The sequence below is a fragment of the Abrus precatorius genome, unplaced genomic scaffold (genome assembly GCF_003935025.1).
Source record: "Abrus precatorius isolate BTA unplaced genomic scaffold, Abrus_2018 Scaffold6, whole genome shotgun sequence".
In the NCBI taxonomy this organism is placed as follows: domain Eukaryota; kingdom Viridiplantae; phylum Streptophyta; class Magnoliopsida; order Fabales; family Fabaceae; genus Abrus; species Abrus precatorius.
Genome location: NW_020874406.1, coordinates 25,389,720 through 25,414,134, shown reverse-complemented (window position 1 = coordinate 25,414,134; position 24,415 = coordinate 25,389,720). Strand labels below are relative to the sequence as shown.

The window sequence follows — 24,415 nt, the reverse complement described above, 5'->3', positions numbered from 1 at the left end:
ATGTCGATTCTCAATTGATGCATAGTTAAGGAGATTAGATATAGCGTTGTAAGACAGTTGAGTGGGTGAGCAGAATGAATATAATGTTACATGAAATGCCTCAGATTTTGTATATTATATTATGCTTTATATGATGATGGTAAGTTTAATGTCACATGGGCATCTCAGTATTTAGCTAGCCACGTCTATGAAAGAGTAATAATGCTGACACAGCAGAAGTGCACCATATGAAAAGGACAGACTCACTGGGGAATGGCACGTTACACACATGACAACCCTGTCATATATTTGACTGAATCCTGTAACGGGATGGGTTATTTTGCCATGTTTAATAGCACTAGGGTTTGTTGGAGCATTGGGTAAAGCTATGATGTTATCTATAATCTATATTTTATTTTAAGACGAAAGGAAAAACTGAAAAGAATAATGAATAGGAATTCAATTTAATTCTTAGTATTAAGAAGCATTTCATTTCTTTTTTAAATCCAGTGGTATTTAGTGCTTATATATTTTTACAGTGCAAATTACAGTTTTTTCCCCTTGTCTTTAAAATTTTAGTGTAAGAAGATGATTGTCCCAGTTTAAAAGATTATTTCAACTGAGGATTAAGATTTCATTCCCAATCCCAACCGATGGCCAAAGTCGCACACTAAGTTTCTTTTAGGCGTTAAAATTATTAGAGTGAGTTTTATCTTTTAAAATAAAGTATTTACCACAACCAGAAATTGATCCCAATAAACATTTCTAAGAAATTTAACTATCTTATTAAGTTTTAATAATTAGGCCCAATTTAGATAATATTCTTGATAAGTACAGTAAAAAAAATTAGGATATAAGATAAATCAAATCCCTTTCATAAATTAAAATCAACTTATGTTTCTTTATTGTTTTAGAAGTTTTTTTAATTCAATTTCTTTAAAATTTGAAAAAATAATTTTTTTAACTTATAAAAATTATTTATTTTCAATATTATTTTTCTTCTTTATATAAACTTATTTACAATATAAGTTGAGGGTGAGATAAATCCAGATTTACAGGAGATTCACAAACAATAACAGCGTTGTAATTTAGATAAATCCCGTAAACAGGCCTTGTGGAAAAGAAAATTAAGATTTGAGAAACTTGCAAAAAAGATAATGTAATTTGGCTCTAGGGAAAACGTTAGGAGACCTCGAAGAACCTTGTAATTTTGTACAATGGTGATCTTGCCATCTGACGTAATTTTGAGGGCAAATAATCTGCTGGGGAAATCCCCACCTTCACACAAACAACAATAATTGCTTGCAGTTTTACGTACACTTCACTTTTTCTAATTTCTTCCGCTGTGGAGCAAAGTATGGACCATGATATCACCGCGGCTCTATGTACTTTTCAAGAGAGAGAAAAAAAGGGGGAAAAATAAAAATCCATATCATCGTTTAAACTGGCCCCTCGATTAATTTGATTTATGCATGCAAGTCGAGCATCTGATTAGACTTTTCAAAGGCTTATTTATTTTTTTAATTTTTTTAAAAAATAAATTCTTAAAATAATGTTTTTTAAAAACAAATTCCCTATCTGGGGTCTTTTTTGCCATGTCAAGACCTGTTTCGCATACTATATGGACGAAATATATTTTTATTTTATTTTTTAAATGCTATTTCGTCTTTAGTAGAGACGAAACTATCAGAGTGCGCCACGTGTCAATATCTGGTGAGTTTCACCTATTGCAGAGACGAAACTCAATGAATGGTGCCATGTGTCATGATCTGGATCAATTTACGAAAGTAGTTAAAAAAAAGAAAAGTTTTATATTTTAATATTTAATTAATATTTATTAAAAATAGAAAATTATAAAATTTAAGAATAAAAAAGTTATATAATTTTTAATTAACTTAATTAATAACTACAAATATATTAAAAATATATATTAAAATTACACTATGTATAATGTATGACACAAAAAAGAATATCTGCTAATAAAATTATAAATTTATAATGGCAGCATTGGAATTTAATGGAAATGTATTGAAAAAAAATATAATATTTAATTAAAATATATTAAAATAAAAAATCATAATATTTAATTTAAGAATAAATTATTGAAATTTAGATAATTTTTAATTAAATTAATTAATAATTATAAATATATTAAAAAATATAGTGTTAAGAATTTGTTAATCTTAGTTTAAATATCTATAAAAATTATAAAAAATACATATTTATTATATAAATTATTAAGATTTTTAAATTTCACACCTAATTTATAAATTAGTTTAAATAAAACAAATTATAAATTTATTTTAAAAAAGCCGTAATAAATACAATGTTGGTCGAGGCTTCATGAGTTAAAACTTGGAAGTACATGGCACCATTCATTGAGTTTCGTCTCTGCAGTAGGCGAAACTCACCAGATATTGACACGTGGCGCACTCTGATAGTTTCGTCTCTGCTAAAGACGAAATAGCATTTAAAAAATAAAAAAAAATATATTTCGTCCATATAGTATGCGAAACAGGTCATGACGTGGCAAAAAAGACCCCAGACAAGAAATTTATTTTTAAAAAATATTATTTTAAGAATTTATTTTTTAAAAAATATTAAAAAAATAAATAAGCCATTTTCAAATCTCGTGCACCGGTAAATTTACTTACTACTATAACGATATGCATAACGATTCAATGATCTTACATTGATAGAACCATTTTGTTGCCTCATCAAATCAAACAAATACTATACCTCACATAAGGGAAAATAAAAAGTTAATACCCTTTATTTTTTTCACTTGTTTTCTTTTTCTGATTTTCTTTCTATATGCTATTGCATAATTATATTACCATTTTTTTTATACAAATTCAGTTTCACAGACAATTCAATAATCCTACGCTGAACCATGCAATTTTACTTTTTATTATCCTGGTTTTCCAGTCCTCAGATGATTCCCTACTATTTCTAGATTAAATGTTTCATAAAGTCTTACAGCACGAAAACCAATGTGAACAGAGCCTCCACATGCAAATGCAAAGCAAACATGCAGAGACAAAGGTTCAGCTTGAAAGAACTCTACCAAAATCATCAATAACTTTCAACATTTCAGAATACATAAATATTACAGAACACAAGCTGGCCAGCATGTTACATTTTCCACCCTTATCAATAGCCAAACAATATATTATTGATGGACATTTACTCTTGTCTGACATAGGGAGAGGAACTTATGTCTGTGCTGTAAAATGAATCCTCAGGTGGACCATAGAAATTCTCATCCTTCTCTTCATCCCACTTTAGGACCTCTTTTATGTATTTGAATGCCTCATCGACAGTTACTCGGTCCCTTGCCCTGGCTTGTGCCACAAAAAGTTTTCTCCCAGTGAGGGATGCATAAAGGTCCTTGAATTTCATGGCAACACAGAAGTAAGCCTGATGGGCTAATGACTGGTTGTTATGATGTGCACGCACAGGACAAAAATCACTGAACCATTCACAAGCATTTAGGGACACCCTGCTAATCTTTTCCTCGAAGATATCATATTTGTTTAGAATTAGTACCAAAGGGGTATCTTTGAAGCAAGGGTGCCTCACCATGGTCTCAAAAAGCTCCTTGCTTTGTATCATCTTGTTTTGAATAAGTGTTCCACTGCCACTACTGTCTGGTGCAAGCCATAACTGATCATAGTCACTTAGGGAAACGCAAAAGACCACTGCTCGAACATCTTCAAACATTTCAACCCACTTGCAACCCTCACTTAAGCCCTTGGCATTCACCCTTATGAGTTGGTACCTGAGAGATCAAAGAAAAGTTTAGTCTGTGTTTTATCATTTCATTGGTTGTGCGGGGAAGGAAGGGAAAGTGAGGACAACGTAAAGTTTTTTATGTCGTTCTGGACATTCCTCAACAGGAATTCAGAGAGAAATGAATATATCTTACTTGGTCAGAGGTGGTAGTTGACCATCCAGGTTATCTGTGTAAGTGTCAGACTTTGGAATACGGTCATCAAGTGAGAATTCCATGAAAGCCAAACCATTTCCCTGAGTAACCCCTTCTGCATATAGTATGTCCCTTTCGGAGGGTTCGTATTCATTGCAAGATATCTCAACAGCCTGAAAGAAAAGATAGTACATTATACAGCTATACATGTCAATACCATCAATTCTCCCAAAGTTGAAAAGGCAAACCATGCTAGCAAAATCATAACCATTTGATTTATCATACACAGCCAGTAGACTTATAATAGCATCTGTAAATATTAATAATCAGAAAGAATAATGATCCAAAAGATTTCACATATAAAAGGAGCATAATTTTAGAAGACTCTGTTGGTGGCTTGGTGAGGAAAAAGGATCAAGTTGATTGGTAAGAGTTGAATATAAGTCTAGAATACATCCCTCATTTTCCCTTCATTTTAAACTTTCCCATTTTTTCTCTTACCAACGACCCCCAAGAAGACAAGAACACATGACATAAAACCTCAACATGTTCTATATTCTATTTTCCTTTCCAATAAAGCCTAATAAAAAGAGTTGCACAAGATATATACCAGTGACAGAACTAACTGGCAAACCTGTAATATATTTGGCTAGTAGGATAAAGCATCCTAAGAATATTAACACCACAGCTTAGAAGTCAGAAGAATAAAAAATTTATGAAAATTGGCAGGAATAAAAACTGACAGCTTGAGCAAAATTTAATAAACACTAGATGCCTTACAATTTTAACCGATTGAAAGGACACAATTTCAAGGATGACGAGATAAGCAGTTACCCGGCTCAAGAAGTACTCTGCAACATCTGGAAGAAAGTGAAGCTCATCTTTTCTTTTGAAGGTTTCTTGTATAGCTGGATCCTTCCATACTTCTTCAACTAATGGTGCATATTCACGTGTGGCTGCAGGGAAGAATGCATCTAAATCCCCAGTGGCTATAATGTCCAGGAGCCAGTCAGAGAAATGTTTTAGCCTTGGGTTGAGGGAATAAATACACTCACTAGTATTACTTGCGTCACCATTGCTACCTGAATAAAGATTGAAATCAGGTTATCCACTGGAAGCATTCTGAAGTCATTACAGGATTAGCATAAAAGTTGGCCATAGGATGTACCATTGAGATAGACCTAATTTATATTCACAAACAGCACATTTGCAGCAGCTTAGCCAATTTCTTAGATAAAGGAGAAACAAACCAGAAAAGTTACATATTTTAACTCTTAGCAGTTCAATCAAGGGTAAAATGAACCACGTCAAATTTGTTCTCTGCCTTAATGAGATGAGGTACATAGCAGCTTATTAAATATTACAAGTCAGAAATTATCAGAAATTATCAATCATGCAACACAATTTTTGAAATAGCTTCTTACTTTACAGTACACTTTAAAAAAAATACAAAGATACGCAGGCTAGTATGCCACACCCACATTCTAATCAATTGGCTGTTAATATACAAAACACACTTAATGTCTTCACAAGCATTTAGCAATTGAGGCTCTTGGTAATCAGATAAACTTCATTCATCCCCTCAACATGTTGTGACACCTGATAAATTCTAATAAGAATAATAGTTGAATAATCTAATGAATTTTCTTCGTCCTGAAATGGAAATTGACGATTTGACATTGAAGCTTGGTAATTAAAATCATGAAATATAAAGATTCACAATGAATTTCAGTTGCTAGTTATACCTATATCTATCCTTTTATTTCCCTAATAGAAGGCATTATAGAAAATATAGCAAAATCAATTATGGAAATATCTAAGTTCTATAATCTAGAAAAACTGTCACCTACCAATCTAATGAACTAAGCTGTGAAGAAGATACACAAGTTTCTATGGCATCCCATGCTCAGGGCCAGGAAGCTAGAGACATGCAGAGAGATTAACTAATGCAAAAACAAAGGAAGAGCGTAACTTCTGGTCAATATAGTCAATGATAACTCAGCATTATATAAACTTGATGTATTTTTCTTAGTCTTCTGTTAGCAAAACAGTTAACACACGAAGTGGAAACTTGAATAAAAAATGACCATAGCATGAAATATTACCTGTTTCCGTAGTTTGACCAGGAGAACCTTGTCCATTCATTCTAGAAACAACCTCCTCTTCAAAGCGCTCTCTTCCATCAAGTAAAATGCTAAGATATTTGTACATGTTACTCTGGATCATTAGTTTGACATCCAGCAGCTCTTCAGCGGAAAATTTGTTCCCATACAGGAACTTGGCCTGCTCAGCAATTGCAAGAGTGCCACAGAAGAGAATCATGTTATAAGAAAATCAACATTAAACACTAGGAATAAAAAATGTTGTTATTAATACCATTAGAGTAAATAAAGAGATTACAGAAACTTCTACTTGGTTTCATATCAACTCCCACCCTTCCATCACCCAACAAAAGAATCAATGAAGGGAGGGAGAAGATAAATAGAGATGTTAAGATGACAAGCAAAACATCAGCTAAGTTCTCATACATCTTCTCCACTACTCCCAATTTGAAACAACTCAACAAACATAGAATAATTGAAATAAAAGTCATACCTGCTTAAATATAGTGCTAGTTCCAGATCCTTGAAGTCCAAGAAGAAGAAGTTTCTGAATTTTTTTTGGTTCCAGATAATTAGGAACTGTGGCATAATTACTGGTTTCATCCTTTGGCCCACGTGGCTGTCCATGGGGAAATGGTAGAGAGAATAAGGCACAAACAAATCTTGTTGAAGCCTGTCAAGAAAGAAGCAAACATCTCTTTCTCATTAATATTCTATGCCCTCATATAACTTGAAGATGTTGCCACCTAAAAATATTCTAGTGAGTACCTTCTCCCAAATGTTTCCTCTGATGTTATTTTGACCTTCCTCCTCATAACGACCATCATCATAAACCCAGAAGTGTGTATCACGTGGACACTGCACATTTGCTAGCTGAAAATTCAAAAACAAGGTTATTCCATTGACTTTAATAATACCATAATGCCATGACATTTTGGTAACAATAAGGATAATCCAAAGATTAGAAGGGATCATCAGGCCAAAACTATAGGTTGGTTGAAAAAGTTTTAATATTGTCCTCTTAGAGAGCCCATGATAATGCCATGAATCATCCAAATATTGAAATAAGTCTTCTAGCAAAGGAGTAAGAGCAACTATTAGGTGACAGATGTTTTGCTATTGTACTTTCTTAGTTATTATGTAAACTTATTTTATCATTTTCAAAATCTACCGCACACTGGGGAAACAGTTGCAGCCTGATGTTCATATCTTGAACAATCTGTGGCACACCACACTCCTTCCATTTTAACTCATACCAAACACTCCCTTAGTCTAACAGCATAATCCAACAAGTTGTAGCTAATTTAGTAAATATAAATGTTAAATTAAAGATAAAAGCTTACCTTGAGTACCCTCAATTCAAGTTTTGTAATCTCTCGACCATTCATGTAAACCTCAGTGTTTCCATTGCTAGCATCAAGGCTAAGTTTCCCAGTGAAATTCAAGTTTGAACTTATGATTCTGTCAGGTTTTTCCCCTTCCTATTAAATGAATAAGGATAGAACTCAGAAGTTAAAGCCAGTTCTCTGATTACAACTGGAAATTTAGTATTTGGATAAGTTAACCAAATGAATTTGAAGATAAAACTTTTAATATGCTAACTGCTGAGACAAATGGAATGGAAGTGTAACATTTTTGTTGACCTTATGGATTTGTAAACAAAATTAGCAATATTCCATCCTAAACCAAATGGAAAAAATATGAGTTGTTTGGTTTTAGGAAATATTTTCTTCCTTTTTTTTTTTTTTGCTTTTAATTACAATACTGTCACATTATTTTGATTTTGTTTCCTATTTTCAAATATTTATATAACAGAGAAAAAACATTATTTTCACTATTTTTTGTACAAAGTTCTGAAAACAGGAAAAAAGATGTATACAAAGTGGAAGTTTTATAATTAAAAGTGAGAACAGAAAATAAAAATAAAAAAGAAATTTTTTTTTATACCAAACAGTCCCGAATATTTTGTTCAAGGGAAAAATGAAGCAGAAATATTCTCAACAAAGCATAAATCATCACCTTTCCCCAGAGACCGGATTCTTTATCATACCAATATCTACCAGGCTTCAGTTTACGTGGAGGTAAGGGGCATCCAAGTAGTTCTGCCATATCATCAGGCTTCAAGGGCAATCCATTGACAATCAACTGCTCTGGCCGAAGCTGATTAGCAGAACATTCTTTCTCTGCTTTCATAATCTGCTTGACTTCTAGAGGACTTAACAATCTGGACAAGACCCTTGAATGTTTGCCCAACTTCAGACGCTTTGATTCATCAATTGGCTGACCGATGCATGTCACACATTTTCGCCCTTCAGGCATTGATCCCATTGCCCTAAGCACACAGTTGCTGCAATACTTGGCATTACAAACTATGCAAGACTCCTTAGTTTCCCACTTCCCTTTTCCACACCTGTAACAAACTCTTATTTTCTTTTTCTTCCTTTCTTTTAAAACCCCAACATATTCTGGATAAACTGGCTTCACAACCTCCACCTCTTTCCTCTGAGACCTATCAACAGTATTAAAAGTGACAACGGGTGCCCTCTTTGCTTCATTAACCACCGGCTTAGGAGGAATGCTTGGAGGATTATGAACTGAAGCAGGTGAAACTGAAGGAGAAGCAGAAGAAAGATCTGGGTTTTGTAAGACAGAAACCACAGAATCTGAACTTCCTGACACCCTTGGACTCTGATTAGGGGACCTTGTTACACCAGCAATTCGAGACACTGGTAGAGGGATTGGTTCAACCATCATAGGCCCCCCATGAGTATTTGATCTTTGTGATTCAGAGAGTGGTTCAGCAGTAGGAATTGATCTTGAGTTTACTTCAAGGGGCTCAACTTTAGGTACTTCATATGAAACTGGTGGACCAACGTATTCCATAGCTATAGAGTAGTCAAGATTAGAAGCATCAGCTGGGACAGAAGCACCAGGAGGAAGCATCTTCTTCATCAGTTCTCTCCAGCTCTCTCCCCTATTTTGATCCATATCTTTGTAATCACGAACACCCCTTAAACTTCAAACTGTAAGTTCTTCAATCTTCAGCATCAGTGATAACTATAAGACCTTGTTGTTCTCTCTAAACATCACATTCCAAAATCCTAGTAACTGGATAGAAATTTACATACATCTTCAGGAAAAAAAGGAGGGGAAATTATATTACAATATGAAGGGTTTTTTTGGGAGTTTTGTTTTGTATATAGAGAATCAGTCACAGACATCAAGCAGCCGCAATCAAACGTTGAAAGCCTACATAGTTGAACGGTTTCATTTATATTTAAAAAAGAAAAGTATGCCAAACAAAAATCAAATGAAATTAAACCAAATTCAACTCATGGTATCTAAGCATGACTTCACAAAAGCAGAAAAAAATCCATGAAAAAGTGAATTAACTACAGCAGAAATTGACAAAAACTAGAAACCAAACGTGAAAAGAGTTCAATTTTAGCAACCTTAGAGAGATATAGATAAAAACAGGCAAGAATGGTCATAAGTATCGGTTCTTCCAAGTGTTGAAAAACCCACAGTCAAACCACTTGATATAAATGCTACCCCAAACAAACAAACTTAGAAACAGACTCAAATGTTAGAAATTTCAACAAAAAATAAATAAAAAAGAGAACCCAAAAAAAACATCACTTTCAACTTTTTAGTGAGAGAAAGGAGGTGGGAGAAAGTTTAGAGAGAGAAAGGAGGGGACGATGAGAATGTACCTGAGAAAAGGGACATAATGAAAGCGAATCCGATCTTTAAATCTAAGGTGCTCTTGCTTTAGAGCTCGAAGAGGCAAAAGACAAAGCTTTCTCAAAAAGCAGCACCACCATTGATGAAGGAAAGGAGAAAAGAGAGAGAAAGGGAGAGAGGAGGCCCAGAAAGTAAGAAGTAGTAGTAGAAGAAGAAGAGGGTGAAAATCAATGGAGAGAGAAGGTTTTGGGCGTTGGTCCCACTAAGCCCTTCATTGCTAAATGCTAATGATCTCAGTGTGTCATGTTGTGCTTCTTTCTAGTTCTAGTGTTCTACTCTTCTCTCTCTGTCTATGTTTATGTCTGCATATATAAGACTATAACATATGCTTCTGCTTCTTGATTCAAACAAAAACTGGTCGTGATGACGAAGACAACGAAACTCGTGGGGCTACTGTCAGACTCCACATTCCCCACGCGCCTAATCCTCGTTGCTGTCGCATCACCGAGATATTTATGGTGGCCACTTATGGTAGGTAGAATTTTAGTGCGATAGGTTATCTCTGTTCTTCATCTTTAAATTTTGATTGGTCTTGTTTTCTAATCTTCACTTGTTTTAAGAAAATACATGATAATCAAAAGTTCGATTAATACCTAATCTAAATAAAACGAGGTGAAATCATTTTAAATTGAGATATCTAATAAATAAATGAATAAAAAAACTATCATCACTGATATAAATATATTTCATTATCAACCCTGTGTTTGTTTTAGATGAATTAAAGAAAAGAAAATGAAGAATAAAATAAAACAATATTATTATTTAGATGAAACTTGGGTTACCTTATATTTACTGTTAGTGATATTTATTAATTAAAGTTAAATTTTTATTTGATAAAATATTTATATTTTATTTTATCACATATTATTAAAATAAAATTTAATTTTAATTAATAAACAACATCAATAATTACCGGACACAAAAAAGTTAATTTAATTTGAATAACATAAGTCAAATCTTGAACATCCTTAACAATATAAACTCAAAAAATAGTTATCATTTCATGAAATTTCACAAGATATATATATATATATATATATATATATATATAATATTACATAACTCCAATTTCTATTTAATAAAATAGATAAAATTTATTTAATGATTAATATAACAAAATTTTGCTTTTAACTCTAACATGATCCATAAACATTTCAAATACCCATCTATGAAAAAATTATTATTACTATAAGGCTTCCTTATATTGTTTTAGTGTGTTAAGTTTGTGGAAAGTTAAAAAAAAATAAAAAAAATAAAGAAAAACTTAATTATAATTTGTTTCATAACTAATGTTTAAAAAGCATAGACGGTAAATGTTAATGTTTATAAAGATACAACTGATTTTAAAAATATAAATTGAATTCCTTTATTTAATAAAAAATATTAATATGATAACTTATTCAATGTATATTTTAGTTTGATACCTAAAGATATATTTCATTTTTTCCAAAAAAAAAATTAGAATTACACAATTTAATATTTCTTATTTTATTTACATTTGATATAAAATATAAAATTTATATATCATTATTTTTTAAAGGGCAATAGTTTACTTTTTACCATTAGCACATAACTATTGTATAATTTTTTTTTTCTATTTTATAGGATAAATCCTACGGCATTATCTAAAATGACAGATTAGGTTAATAGTTTATTTGAAAAAAAATATAAATATTTTTAATTTTTAAAATATTAAAAAAATTACATTCTTCAATTAATGAAAAGTATACAATGTTTTTTTTATAAAGTTATTGTTAATAAAATTACTTATAATGAATTTAATTATTATCATTTTATTTGTATGAAATTTTATTTTGAATTTTTTTTCAGTAATTGAATGTTTTATTTTTTTATGATTTTTTAAAAAAAATTTAACTTAATATTTTTTATTAAAATTTTGATTTGAATAACCAAAATGTACATATTTATATAATAACTTAAAAAAAATCACGAGAAGGAAAAAATATGTTAATGTCAAATCATGCTAAGTATAATTTTTAAAAAAAATAATGATTTGTTGTTTCTTATTGAAATTTAATTGGAATAGCTGCATATCTTTTGAGGTTAAACAGATTCTAGAACATTTTAAACTGTGGAATACATTTCTCTGTTTTTTTTTTTCCACAAAACATTATACGAAGAAATAAAAGCTTGATTAATTTTAAAAAAATGTAAAGAATTTGTGTGTTGAAGTAGAGATTTGTAATGAACGCGCCGTAAAATGGTGAGTATGGTTGTTTTTTCTACTTTTTTTTTTTTGTGTTGTTTCAATCTTCTAACTCGTTGACAAATTACGGCATATTCGCCACGCAACCTTACTATGAAAAATTTTATCTCAAAAATTAAAACTAATGATTATGAGTAAAAATGTTTCAAATGCCATCTAAAATAATAATAAATAATGCCAATTTTATTTCTTTAATTGATTATGTGAGATTCTTTTATAGTTGTTTTTGATCTTTAGAAATTGTATGAAGATAATTCTCAAAGAAAAAACTTTCCCATCAAATTATTTGCATCCCTCTTGGTTTGCGATTACATTATCCTATGGATTTTGACTACATTAATTTCCCCCTTTGACAAATTCATATTGACCAGAGAATTTGCTTAATAGGAACATTTGGAATTTGACTAGATGAATTACAATTTTTTTTTCTGTTCTTGATATTATTGTGATAAATACTATGTGTAATTTTCAAATACATCTTGAAAACTGTATTTTTGAACTAAAAGAACACAGAAAAATGTTGTTTACTCTATAATCTAAGTAAGATATTTGTTGTTTTTTTGTTTTACATTCTCTAAGAAAGTAATTTTAAGAGGTGTATACAAAAAAATAAAAAGTAAAAAATAGAAATGATTATATACAGTATCAATACTTAATATTTAATTATTCAAAATAATAATGATGAAATCTATAATTATTTTGTTAGGTAAAGAAAAAAGACTCACCTCAAATGGTCAAACTAGACCTATCAACCCCACCAGGGAAGGTCCATGATTGATTAGAGAAATATTGCATGCTCAAAAATTGAAGAAACATGGAGGAAAGGGCAAAACCTCATCTCTACATTAAGCTCATGCTTCGTCAGACAAACAACACTACTGTACTTCCCCTCACGGTTAAATTTAATTGTGTTGCCACTTTAACCTCCAAAGCAATGATCATCTAATGCATGATTTGCATGAACAAGGATGCACAATTATGTTCATTTCCATACCCCCTATAAAAGAACCTAATGTTTTCTATGCTAATTCTAATATTATTAAAACACTGCATTTCAAAAATAATTTAAATTGTAAAAGTAACCATGATATATTTATATTTTATTTTTACTTTACCAAGTAAAGTTTTTGTGTCCAAATACATGATTCTCCAAGTTGAAAAGTCACTTAGTTTGTGGACTTCTCGATGCTATTTTACCAAAGAAAACTACTTTTAATAATGACTTTTGAACTGTACTTATTTTTTAACTGTTTAAACTAAATACATATTTTTCAAAAGAAAAAAAAATGCAGAGGAGTGACCTTGTAAAAAAAATATTTTTTTAAAATGAAAAATTTGTGCCTAAGTAGGACCAGGGAATATTTGCAAAATTATATCAATGCAGGACATTTGACAGTTTAGCAAAAGTTATTATTTTTCATTTTTGTGTTCAAAGTGTGTAAGTATTTTAAAAGAAAGAAAAAGTTAAAAATTTGTAGTTCTGTGAGTTTTCCTACATAAAAAAAAGTGATAAACAGTTTTTGAGGGTGGAAAGGTGCCTTGGACAGGCATTGCTTAGTAAATAAAAGCCCTCCACTCAAAGAATAAAATGTGGATCTTTCCTATGAAATCACGTGGATAGCAACGTGAATTTTGTCACTTAGAATCTGCAGTACGTTTCAAGGGTTGAATTGTTTCTTCATTGAAGTGTCATGCCAAGGTGATTTCCAAACATGACAATGTTTATTTTTACATCATGTAAATGTACAAAGACATGTTACAAAACTTGTGACAATTTTTAAAAAAATAAAAGTATAGAGATAAACCTTCAAGTAAAAACATTTTATTTGGCTCCATTCCACTTTGCAACTTGAACTATTCCTCATTATTTAAAAATATTCTATGCATTAAACTTTAAATAAAACGAAAACCCAACTGACTAAAACCAGAACGAATATTAATTTAGTTGACTAAAACCACTTTCCACCTTGTGTTGCAGATAGAAATTAAGATGAACTAAGATGATTTAGGATGTGTTTTTGAAATCGTTCAAGCACAAATTTAGCATGATGACAAAAAATAAAAAAAGCGAGTACAGATATAGTATATCTAAAGAATTGAATTAGTTGATACTCTATAACTAAAGCATTTTAATTTATCCAATACGAACTTGTAAAAGAAAAGAAATAAGTTTGATTTGAAATAATACTAAAACTTAGTTGATTTTCAATCTTTAAAAAATATAATATATTTTTTATTTGTATTCCTGAAAATTTATATACTCCTAGTCTTTAATAAAGCTTTAAAAGCACATTAATATTTTAAATATTGAAACTAAATAATGAATGACTATTTATAAGAATTAAAATAAAAAACCATATTTTTAAGCACTATTAAATCCCACAAAATAATAGTGCTTTTATAAACTGTGATGACAAACTATCTAATATCTATGTATTAAATTAAATGTAACAGCTGCAACTTGCCACTTTTTCTACTGTGGTTTTGGTAGAGGGCTGGTTATTCAGCTGCTAGTAGCAGAATCTCTATGTTACTAAATTTTTATTTTTTTTTATTTTGCATTCCACTTATTGGGCCTGTTAAATGGGCTTTTACTGTTGTAGGCTTTGATTATAGGAAAAAGCAATTTGATAGACTTTACCATGACCTAAAAAAACAAAAAGACTTTTCCTCGAAAAAAAAAAAGAACTAGACAAAATAAAAAACCTTGAAACAAAAAAGACTTCACTTGTTTTCACTCTTCTGGTTTTACTGTTAGCAAACAAATAAGTAATTTTTTTACTAAAAAAAAAAACTCCACAAAAAGAGAAGAAAAGACTTGTATGTTTTATAACCTTACTATTCGAGTCATGTAAAAAAGAACTTACGGTAATAAATATTTTAAAAAGTAGGACTATTTAATATCTTTATTTTTAAAAAAAATATTAAACACTTTTTATGTAAGTAAGAGTTCTGTAATTTTTTAAACTCATGTTATAAGGGCACACAAGAACGAAACTGTGAAAATAATGTAGTGTTGAAGCTTTTATACCAACTTTGTAACTATTTTTTTATGAAATTTATAGAATTTGACTCTTAAGGCAAATAATGCCCCCCTAATAGAGTAAATCACTGTGTTCCCATTACTTATGAAAAAAATTGCAAATTTTCCAGGATTAAAAAGTAATTAAGCAGCTGAATCCAAACAGACACATGGCAAGACATGAGAGGTCTTCTAACTTGCAAGGAGAATCTGGTGAGGCCAACCCTTCCTCAAACGTTATCCTATCCAGAAATCCCATGTTCCATAATGTAAGCTCCGTTTCTTGTGGCTGCAAATGCTTCTCTCAAATTTCATGGATGAATTCAAATCGCTCAAACCAACTCCATTCTGAAAATTAACTTTTTTAAAAAAATCCCTCTAAAAAAATCTCTTTTTTTTTTTTTGCCATCAACCACCAAACTACACCAATCTTTCTGACTTTGTCACAGTTCTTCCCTTTTTAACATTTCATGAACTGGAATCTCTACAACCCATCTTCAAACATAGTTGTCAAAGACTCTGCGGCCATCTGATACAACTTTCCTTGCATCATGGATCATAAAGTTCACCTTTTTCTGGTGCATAGCTATTTCTTCCAGTATCTATCTTCAGAATTTTGAGTTGATTTTTACTTGTATTGAAATGTTTCATCACTTGTATCTCTTGGACTAAATAGTGGGTTGCATTGTGTTTCTGTTCAGCTTAGCTTTTTAGTTTAACATGGTGTGAATGATATAGCATGACTGGGACATCTGTCCTTATTAGCCAAACCCATCTTTTGTCACTTCCACATAATCCAACTCAAAGCTCTGAATTGAACACCAGATTCAATGAGCAGGGATGGTTGCCTTTGCTGAAGAGATGCAAGAGCATGGAAGAATTTAAGCAAGTTCATGCCCAAATTCTAAAATTGGGCCTTTTCTGGGATTCTTTCTGTGGGAGCAATCTTGTTGCCACTTGTGCTTTATCAAAATGGGGCAGCATGGAGTATGCTTGCTCAATCTTCAGGCAAATTGAGAAACCTGGTAGCTTTGAGTACAACACCATGATTAGAGGGAATGTCAATAATATGAATCTTGAGGAAGCTTTATGGCTCTATGTTGAGATGCTTGAAGGAGGAATTGAACCTGATAACTTCACCTACCCGTTTCTTTTCAAGTCATGTTCGCTATTAGGTGCTCTCCATGAAGGAATGCAAATTCATGGGCATGTTTTTAAGACAGGTCTTGAAGATGATATCTTTGTGCAAAATAGCTTGATCAGCATGTATGGCAAGTGTGGGGCAATAAAGCATGCTGGTGCTGTGTTTGAGCAAATGGATGAAAAGAGTGTAGCTTCATGGAGTGCTATCATTGGTGCTCATGCTATTATGGAAATGTGGCATGAGTGTTTGATGCTTCTTGGGGACATGAGTAGTGAGGGACGCTATAGGGCTGAGGAAAGCACCCTAGTTAGTGCTCTCTCTGCTTGCACTCATTTGGGGTCTTCTAATCTTGGAAAGTGCATACATGGGATCTTTTTGAGGAACATTAGTGAACTCAATGTTGTTGTGAAAACTTCATTAATTGACATGTACATCAAGTGTGGGTGCCTTGAGAAAGGTCTTTGTGTGTACCAAAATATGGCCGAGAAGAATAGATATTCTTACACTGTAATGATCTCTGGGCTAGCCATTCATGGATGGGGTATGGAAGCTTTAAGGGTTTTCTCAGAAATGCTCGAAGAAGGTTTGACACCAGATGATGTTGTCTATGTGGGTGTGTTAAGTGCTTGCAGCCATGCAGGTCTAGTTGATGAGGGCCTTCAATGTTTCAACCGCATGCAATTTGAGCATAAGATCAAATCAACAGTTCAGCACTATGGCTGCATGGTGGACCTCTTGGGGAGGGCTGGTATGCTTAGGGAAGCCTATGACCTCATAAAAAGCATGCCAATTAAGCCTAATGATGTGGTTTGGAGGAGCCTTCTTAGTGCTTGTAAGGTTCACCTTAACTTTGAATTAGGTGAGATTGCAGCTGAGAATCTTTTCAAGTTAAATCCCAACAATCCTGGGGACTATTTGGTGCTAGCAAACATGTATGCACAGGCTCAAAAGTGGGATGATATGGCCAGAATCAGAACAAAAATGGTTGAAAAACGCTTGGTACAAACACCTGGGTTTAGTTTGGTTGAAGCAAAGAAGAAGGTATACAAATTTGTTTCACAGGACAAGTCTCAACCACAATGTGGCACCATCTATGATATGATTCACCAAATGGAATGGCAATTGAAATTTGAAGGCTATACACCAGACACGTCACAGGTGTTGCTTAATGTAGATGAAGAAGAAAAGAGGCAAAGACTGAAATATCATAGTCAGAAGTTGGCAATTGCTTTTGCACTAATACATACATCTGAGGGATCTCCCATAAGAATATCAAGAAATCTTAGGATGTGTAATGACTGTCATACGTACACTAAATTCATTTCCATGATCTATGAACGAGAAATAACTGTAAGAGACCGTAATCGCTTCCACCATTTTAAAAATGGAACTTGCTCATGTAAAGATTATTGGTGAATTTCATTATATTTATGCTTAAAGGGTTCTTTTAGAAAAAGGGGTAGATTTTTTTTCCTTTCTTCATAATTCCAATATACATATTTCTTATTTCAGTAAATAGACAACCAGTTAACATAAGATTGGACATTGTGGTATCTCGAGTTCTAATGATGATATGTTGCTGTCCACAACACTCCATTTACTTGTTAGTGAAATTGTAAGCACAGCAAAATAAGCAAAGATGTTGGCCAGTGAATTGATAAATTTGATGATGTGACTTTTATTTTACTTAGGTTACAGAAGACAGTCACAGAAATTCCGGGTTTTTAGAAACACAAAGCAATTGGAGGAAAAACACATTTGTGATTGTGCTATTCTCAATTTTCTCCCCCCTCCCCCAAAACATGAATATCTTGTTGGCCTGATAAGAACCACGTTGCTTAATGCTGCTTAGGACTCTGGATGAGATTAACACACAATCAATTAGAAAATATTTTGTAAGATACACACAAAAAGAAGTATTCAAGCAGAAGTCTAAATGGAATTTAACTTGCTGCACTTGATAAACGTCTTGTGTGTATGAACAAGATTAAGATGTCTAATTTAGTAAAATGCACGCTAATTTAATAATTGATTCATATGAAATTAACATATAGGTATTAAAAAACATACATAATTTAAAAATTCATAAATAAGAACATTTTTAAGATTTTTTTTATCATGCTATATGATTTTTCATATATCAAGTATTCCATTTTTTATTTTATATTTAATTTAAATTTTAAATCTTAATACTCTACCAATTGAAGATATCTTATGTTTAGATAAATTAAATTTTAAGATCAATATAATGTTAATCAATTTTAGTTTAAATTTAATTTTTAAATTTTAACATGCCATATTATTAATAAAGATGTTCTTTAATTTAATTATTATTTAATTTTCTATTTTTCATAGTTTTTATTTTAGATAAAATGTATTTTTAAATTTTTAGAATCTTAATAATTATTTTTTTAATTTTAACATATGATATTAATAAAGATGGTTTTTTTAATTTATTTTAAAAAATAATTTTTTATAATTTTAAAAATAAAAATGATATTAATTTAATCTTATTCAATAAAATAATTCATTATTAATAATAAAAAAAATATTTTTTTAGTTTCTATAATCTATTAACCTTAAAATAATCCAACAATATATTTTAATTTAACAATATTTATACAATACACAGAAATTCCCTAGTTTTACATGCACTTTTGGGATTGTAAAATCATGGTATTTTATAAGTTATTTAAACCTTGCCAAAATTATATCAAGCTACTTAATTTAGGAACCAAATGTCCAAAACATTTAAAAAGGAAAATAAAATCTTTAATGTAATTAAATTTAAAACATACTATAAAACGCTGTCGTTTGATGGCAACACCTTGACATCTTCATCTGTGGTCTTCTTCCTCCGTGGCTATCGTGCTAGGTTTCACAGAGTTGCAGTTTTCATTCATTTCTTCACCCTCACACCAACGTCGCGATCTCGGCAGTGTCTCTTGAGACTGCAAGTAATTAGTAGAAAACTATTTAACTCTCTGAGAAGACCGTAAATCTCTGTGCAGAACATCTAATTAATCACTTCAAAGATGCAGAAATTGGGAGAGTTCAAGCTACCACATTTCTTCAATTACCCACCTTACTTCACGTAAATTCCCTTTTTTACCCTTCATCTCTGCAATTTTTTTACTAGCCATAATGCTTTGGTATCTTTTTTCTGCTAACTAATTTATTAGTTCTCAAACTTGAAAAAACTGGCTTATTTTCCTCCCTGAATAAACAATTATGATTATCCTAATAACTATTTTGTCAATTTTTCTGTCATATTGAATTTTAATTATCCTCATTTTGTGCGTATCCTATTAGATCAAAAGTTCCTGTGCCAAATTTTGGAGAAAAGTCAATCGTTTTATACTTGTTGGTACCTGTTTACTGCATGTCTTGTATTGGATATTTTATCAGGTTGTTTGTGATATTGTTGTGTGTGATTCAATTGTTTTGCCTCTTTTATTTGCAAAACTCATTGTGCAGTGCTTATTGTTAAGATTCTTAATGGAGAGGCAATAATTAACTAGTGGTTGATTATCTGTGACGTTGGCTTCTACCTTGCAGTTTGCAGCCAGTAAGAGATACTAGAGAGAAGCAGATACAGTTATGGAAAGAGCTTATTTTAGATTATTGTAGATCACAGAAGATATTTGTAATTGCACTTGAAGAAGAATTTCCTCTATTTACAAATCCTGTAATTGAAAGTATGCTAAAAAATTCTTGTTTTTATGTCATTTTCTATGGAGTTTACAGGGGCCATAAATGCTCCTTTAGTTATCTGTCTTGCTTATTTTTATCCTTTTTGTTGTATGATTGTCTTCAGATATTTTTATCCTGCAGGGTCTCTTACTCATGAAGCTAGAGAAATTTTCCTTTCAGCATTAGTTTTTGAAGGTATGCTTCATTCATGTCTATGGATTTATGATTCTTTTATCTGGCTCAGAGAAAAATACCTCAAGTGTGTTGTTCTGGTTTGACAGGACGTGCAGAATGGATGGATAAAGGACATAGGAAATGTCTTCTCCTCTGGCATCGGATTCAAGATTGGGCTGACATTTTAGTACAGTTTGTATGTTTAGATTACTGGTTTGATAACCACTGTCTGCAATTAGTTATTTATTGCCTTGTTATTTTATTTAATTTGATTTTGATTAGGCAAAAGATAATGGGCTTGAAGATGGTGTTGTGACGATAGAAGAAATACGTTCAGGGACTGAATCTCATGGAACAGGTAAGCCGTTAATGCTTATAGGTCCTATTTAGGAAGGTATAATTGTGATATGGTTAATATTTAACTTAAATAAACGGTCAGGATTACTTTACTGTTAATCATTTAATCCCGAGTTAATAGAAGGAAGGACCTATTAGAACAGTACCTATACTTCTAAGGATAAATTAGGATGAATTAAAAGTTGACAATATCTACTTGCAAAAGCGGTGCAGTTTAAGGGGTTTACAGTCTTCCTATTTCCTGCATGAAAGGGATACAGTTTAAGGGGTTTACATAGTCTTCCTATTTCCTACATGCTGGGCTTTGTAATTGTTTTTTATTGGATTTGGCTTTCATTTTTTTTAATATACTGCAGAGCTTCATGGAATAGATCGAACTATTTTGAATCGGGCATTGAAACTATTAGAACAGAAGGGAAAGCTTGTGGTCTTTAAAGGAACTTCAACTGATGACGAAGGAGTTAAATTTTCTTTATAAACTGTTGTGTATTAATTTATTGACTCTCGGGAGATTTCAAATATGTAATCAATAGGGGGCATCTTTTACTGTCTACTTGATGAGTTTGTTGTTGTGCAAGCACAAGCTGTATTGAATTGCAATCAATTTTCATTTCGGGTGGTTCCTTCTGTGAAGGGTTTAGCTCGCTGGCTATTCATGGTTAAATTACAGAAACTACACTCCATGTGTGAAATAATGAAATTCGTATATAGAAGTAGGGGTTCCAACATGCCAAAAGCTATTGTGGTTTCAAACATTTATATTATAAAAATTAATGAAGCTGTATCTGTTTCCACCAGTTTCTCATACCACTGCCAAGTTGTTCTTATATATTAATATTACAATTATTTCAACTGCCATTTAGTTTCAAGTTTGGATGAACCATCACTGGCACAGAGTTAACGTTACTTGATTTTTTGTTTCTCATGTTTTTTCTGGTTGCCTCACTGTCTTAACATTCAAAACATGCTTTGCATTGTCATGTAATATTGTGCTGTGTAACTACTAAGTTATTAGAAAAAGGTTATGATTATCAGAATGGTTGAGAAAGGAGAATCATTATCCTGTTCGTCAGAGCTTTTCGTCTGTGAATCATCTATAGATATTCGTCAATGTCAATTTAGTCAGCCTCTTTTTCTGCCAAGTGGCAAATCAAGTTGAGTTTCGTAAATAGGAGTTCTGTAAATTGAAGTCCAAAGATTTCAGAACTTTGGGATTCCAAAATAGTAAAATCATATTGGAATGCATTTACATTTTCGTAAATAGGAGTTTCGAAATTGAAGTCTAAACATTTCAAGCGTGGATATTAGACGGAGCTTGCGTGGTTGGTTACCAACTAGAAGCCATCTAAACTTTTTAGGGATCATGTGTTCTCCAAGGAAACAACTTACGAGGCATTGGAATGTAATATAATTTGTTTCTTTATTTCTAGAAATCTTTAGGAATGTTATATATCTGAGTAAAGATTCATTAAAATTAACTGTCAAATTTAGATATTCATACTCCGTAATAACTTGTTTATATATAATGTGTATGATTGATCAATTCAACTGTTAAATTATTTTATATTATATTAATCATTATGTATATCAAATTTTATTAATTCAAAAGTATATATATGACGTGCATTTGACATGAGCGATATTTATTTTAAAAATTAAATATATGATTTTTTTTCTACAATGGACAATATTTATTTATTAACATTGATGATGAAGATGGTCCCACGTCAAAGAATCTATTAAAAGAATTTTTATTTTTTAGTTCTCTTCTAAATAAAATTATAAATTATTTTATGACTTAATTTGATTTTATGTGTTCATTCACATGAGTAACTAAATTTATAAGCAAGAGCTATGGTAAAACTAATTATATGAATCAACTTATTTTTTGGAATGTAATATATGTACTTATTGTATTTGTCTCATTGTTTTTATTTTATTTTTTAAAATTGATCACATTTAATATTTTTTAGTGGATTAAATAAGAGATACTCCTGCCATTAAACTTTGAGTTAAACTTGAGATTTTGGAGGGTGAATGGCCATTTTAGGTTTCTAATTGGGCTATTAGACTTTGAGTTATTCTTAAATGCAAATAAAATCCATAATAAGCATGCTCATTTCTCATACTGGACATGAAATAAACACCAGACTACTAAGTGTTTGGCTAGGACTTAAGATTACAATTTTACCACACACAACAAACACGATGATTAGAATAAGAAGGTATAATTTTGCTTCTAAGGCAACATGAGCCAATGAGTACCTAATATTTTTCTATTTGCTATTCTTTGGCTCGTCACCCACCATAATGGAAGTGCTCTTTCTCTAGTTGATCGATTGCTCGTTCTAACATCTTCAGATACTTGCTTGTGAGATGATCAGATATCATCTTTTTTTAAAACCTGAGTTCAGCATATAGCTTTCTATTTGTTTCATATAAGTAGACAAGCTTAGCATCAGGATCATTGTGTATTGAATTAGAATTTCCAGACAAAGGTACAGGGACAATATGCAGGATCCTGCCTGGTGGATAAAGAGGGTGTCTACCAGAGCTGTCTGATTCTGTGACTTGACAAGTACTTTCTTCACCATAAACATCTTGGTTCTCTTCTTCACTAGTGTCTTTGGTTGTCATTGCTTCTCTTTCTTGAACATGAATGTTAGGGGTATTATCCTGTTTTTTCATGTCAAACTCCTCTAGTTGCTTCAACAATTCCTCATCATAGACATCACAAACAGTTAGAGAGCTGTTCATATGAACCGTTCTGAAATTTTGATATTAGAGAGCGGTTTCATTTGAACCGCTCTCAAAAGTCATGTTAGTGAGCGGTTCCATATGAACCGCTCTCAGAAGTACATATTAGAGAGCGGTCCTGCCGGAATCGCTCTCTTAGATTTAAAATGGATGGCTGGGGAGATTTTAATACACGTGGCAACATCTGAGATGATTCGCGCTGCTACTGGCGAAAGTTTATTTCGCCCTGCAGTTAGCGAAACCGTTCAGGCATTGACACGTGGCCAAATGTTCAGTAACTTTGACCGACGTCCTTCTTCCTCTTCCGTGACGGTCCTCCTTCGTTTCCATTTTGCTTTTCTCCGTCTCTGCTCCTCCATCATCGTCCTCCAGGCAGAAGTTTCAAAATTTATTTTGATTTGCTGTGAAGGATCAAATACTGTTATGAATTTAAGAGGTAGGGAACTATAATATGCATTTATATATTATTTTTAGTTTGATTTTGTTAATTGGAAAATCTGATAATAATATTGTAATTTTTTTAAACTCTACGTATGCAGGTGATTTGGTAATTAAGTGGGGGTGAGTGAAGAATTTACTAAAAGTTTATTAAAGGTTAGTAAAAAAGAATTTAAAATTTAAATAGTTTTTTATTTATTTATATATAGATTAATATGTTTTTAGAAAAAATGAAATGTGATATAATTAATTAAAATATAAAATTATAATTAATTGTTAAGAAGATAGGTTAAATTAAGATTTATAAAATTTTTTTACAGGAATTATTATAGATATTTATTAAAATACAGAATAATAAAAATTGAGTTAAATAAAATAATTATATAAAACTAAATATAATAATTTATACTTAGTTTGATTGTAAAAAATAATTTTTACACCTATAATGAAGTCAAATTTTAAAATTGTAAAATTTTAAATGCAGTAATCATAATTTATATGAAATGTATGTATAAAATTTGTATGTAAATAATAAAAAATTTTACTTTTAAAAACGTAATATTATTTATATGATTATAAACTAAATGTAATATATGTAAATTTAAATTAGAAAAATAAAAAAATAAAAATATAATTTAATTTTATGCTAGTAATTAGAGTTTTGTATTTATATAAAATTTATGTAGATTTAAATTAGAAATATAAAAAAATAAAAATGTAATTTAATTTTATGCAGTAAGTAGAGTTTTGTATTTAAATAAAATTTGTATGTAAATAATAATATTTTTTACTTTAAAAAACGTAATAGTATTTATATAATTATAAATTAAATGTAATTTATGTAGATTTA

General features: G+C 31.1%; 3 protein-coding genes across 6 annotated transcripts; 2 read left to right on the top strand and 1 right to left on the bottom strand.

The window, feature by feature from the left end:
* Positions 1-2,780: 2,780 nt before the first annotated feature.
* On the bottom strand, positions 2,781-10,063 carry LOC113868406 (extra-large guanine nucleotide-binding protein 3). 4 transcript variants are annotated; one of them, XM_027503951.1, is made up of 9 exons: positions 9,723-10,036; positions 8,029-9,139; positions 7,353-7,490; positions 6,778-6,882; positions 6,503-6,682; positions 6,013-6,190; positions 4,742-4,989; positions 3,908-4,080; positions 2,781-3,760 (listed from the first exon to the last, which is right to left on the bottom strand). In XM_027503951.1, the coding sequence occupies exons 2-9, from the start codon at positions 8,995-8,997 to the stop codon at positions 3,166-3,168; spliced, it is 2,586 nt and encodes an 861-aa protein (XP_027359752.1). In that variant the 5' UTR covers positions 8,998-9,139; positions 9,723-10,036; the 3' UTR covers positions 2,781-3,165. The 4 variants fall into 4 exon arrangements, with proteins under 4 accessions (XP_027359752.1, XP_027359750.1, XP_027359751.1 ...); XM_027503949.1 differs by having other exon boundaries at positions 2,870-3,760; positions 8,029-9,258; positions 9,723-10,063; XM_027503950.1 differs by having other exon boundaries at positions 2,870-3,760; positions 8,029-9,117; positions 9,723-10,047.
* Positions 10,064-15,274: 5,211 nt separating this feature from the next.
* LOC113868650 (pentatricopeptide repeat-containing protein At1g31920) lies at positions 15,275-17,901 on the top strand. The gene has a single exon (XM_027504435.1). It carries the CDS (start codon positions 15,742-15,744, stop codon positions 17,560-17,562), a length of 1,821 nt encoding a protein of 606 aa, XP_027360236.1. The 5' UTR covers positions 15,275-15,741; the 3' UTR covers positions 17,563-17,901.
* A 1,057-nt stretch (positions 17,902-18,958) lies between these two features.
* LOC113869751 (vacuolar protein sorting-associated protein 25) lies at positions 18,959-20,986 on the top strand. Its single transcript, XM_027506208.1, has 7 exons — positions 18,959-19,075; positions 19,116-19,240; positions 19,705-19,844; positions 19,981-20,034; positions 20,121-20,209; positions 20,296-20,371; positions 20,727-20,986. The coding sequence occupies exons 2-7, from the start codon at positions 19,182-19,184 to the stop codon at positions 20,846-20,848; spliced, it is 540 nt and encodes a 179-aa protein (XP_027362009.1). The 5' UTR covers positions 18,959-19,075; positions 19,116-19,181; the 3' UTR covers positions 20,849-20,986.
* The last annotated feature ends 3,429 nt before the right edge of the window (positions 20,987-24,415 follow it).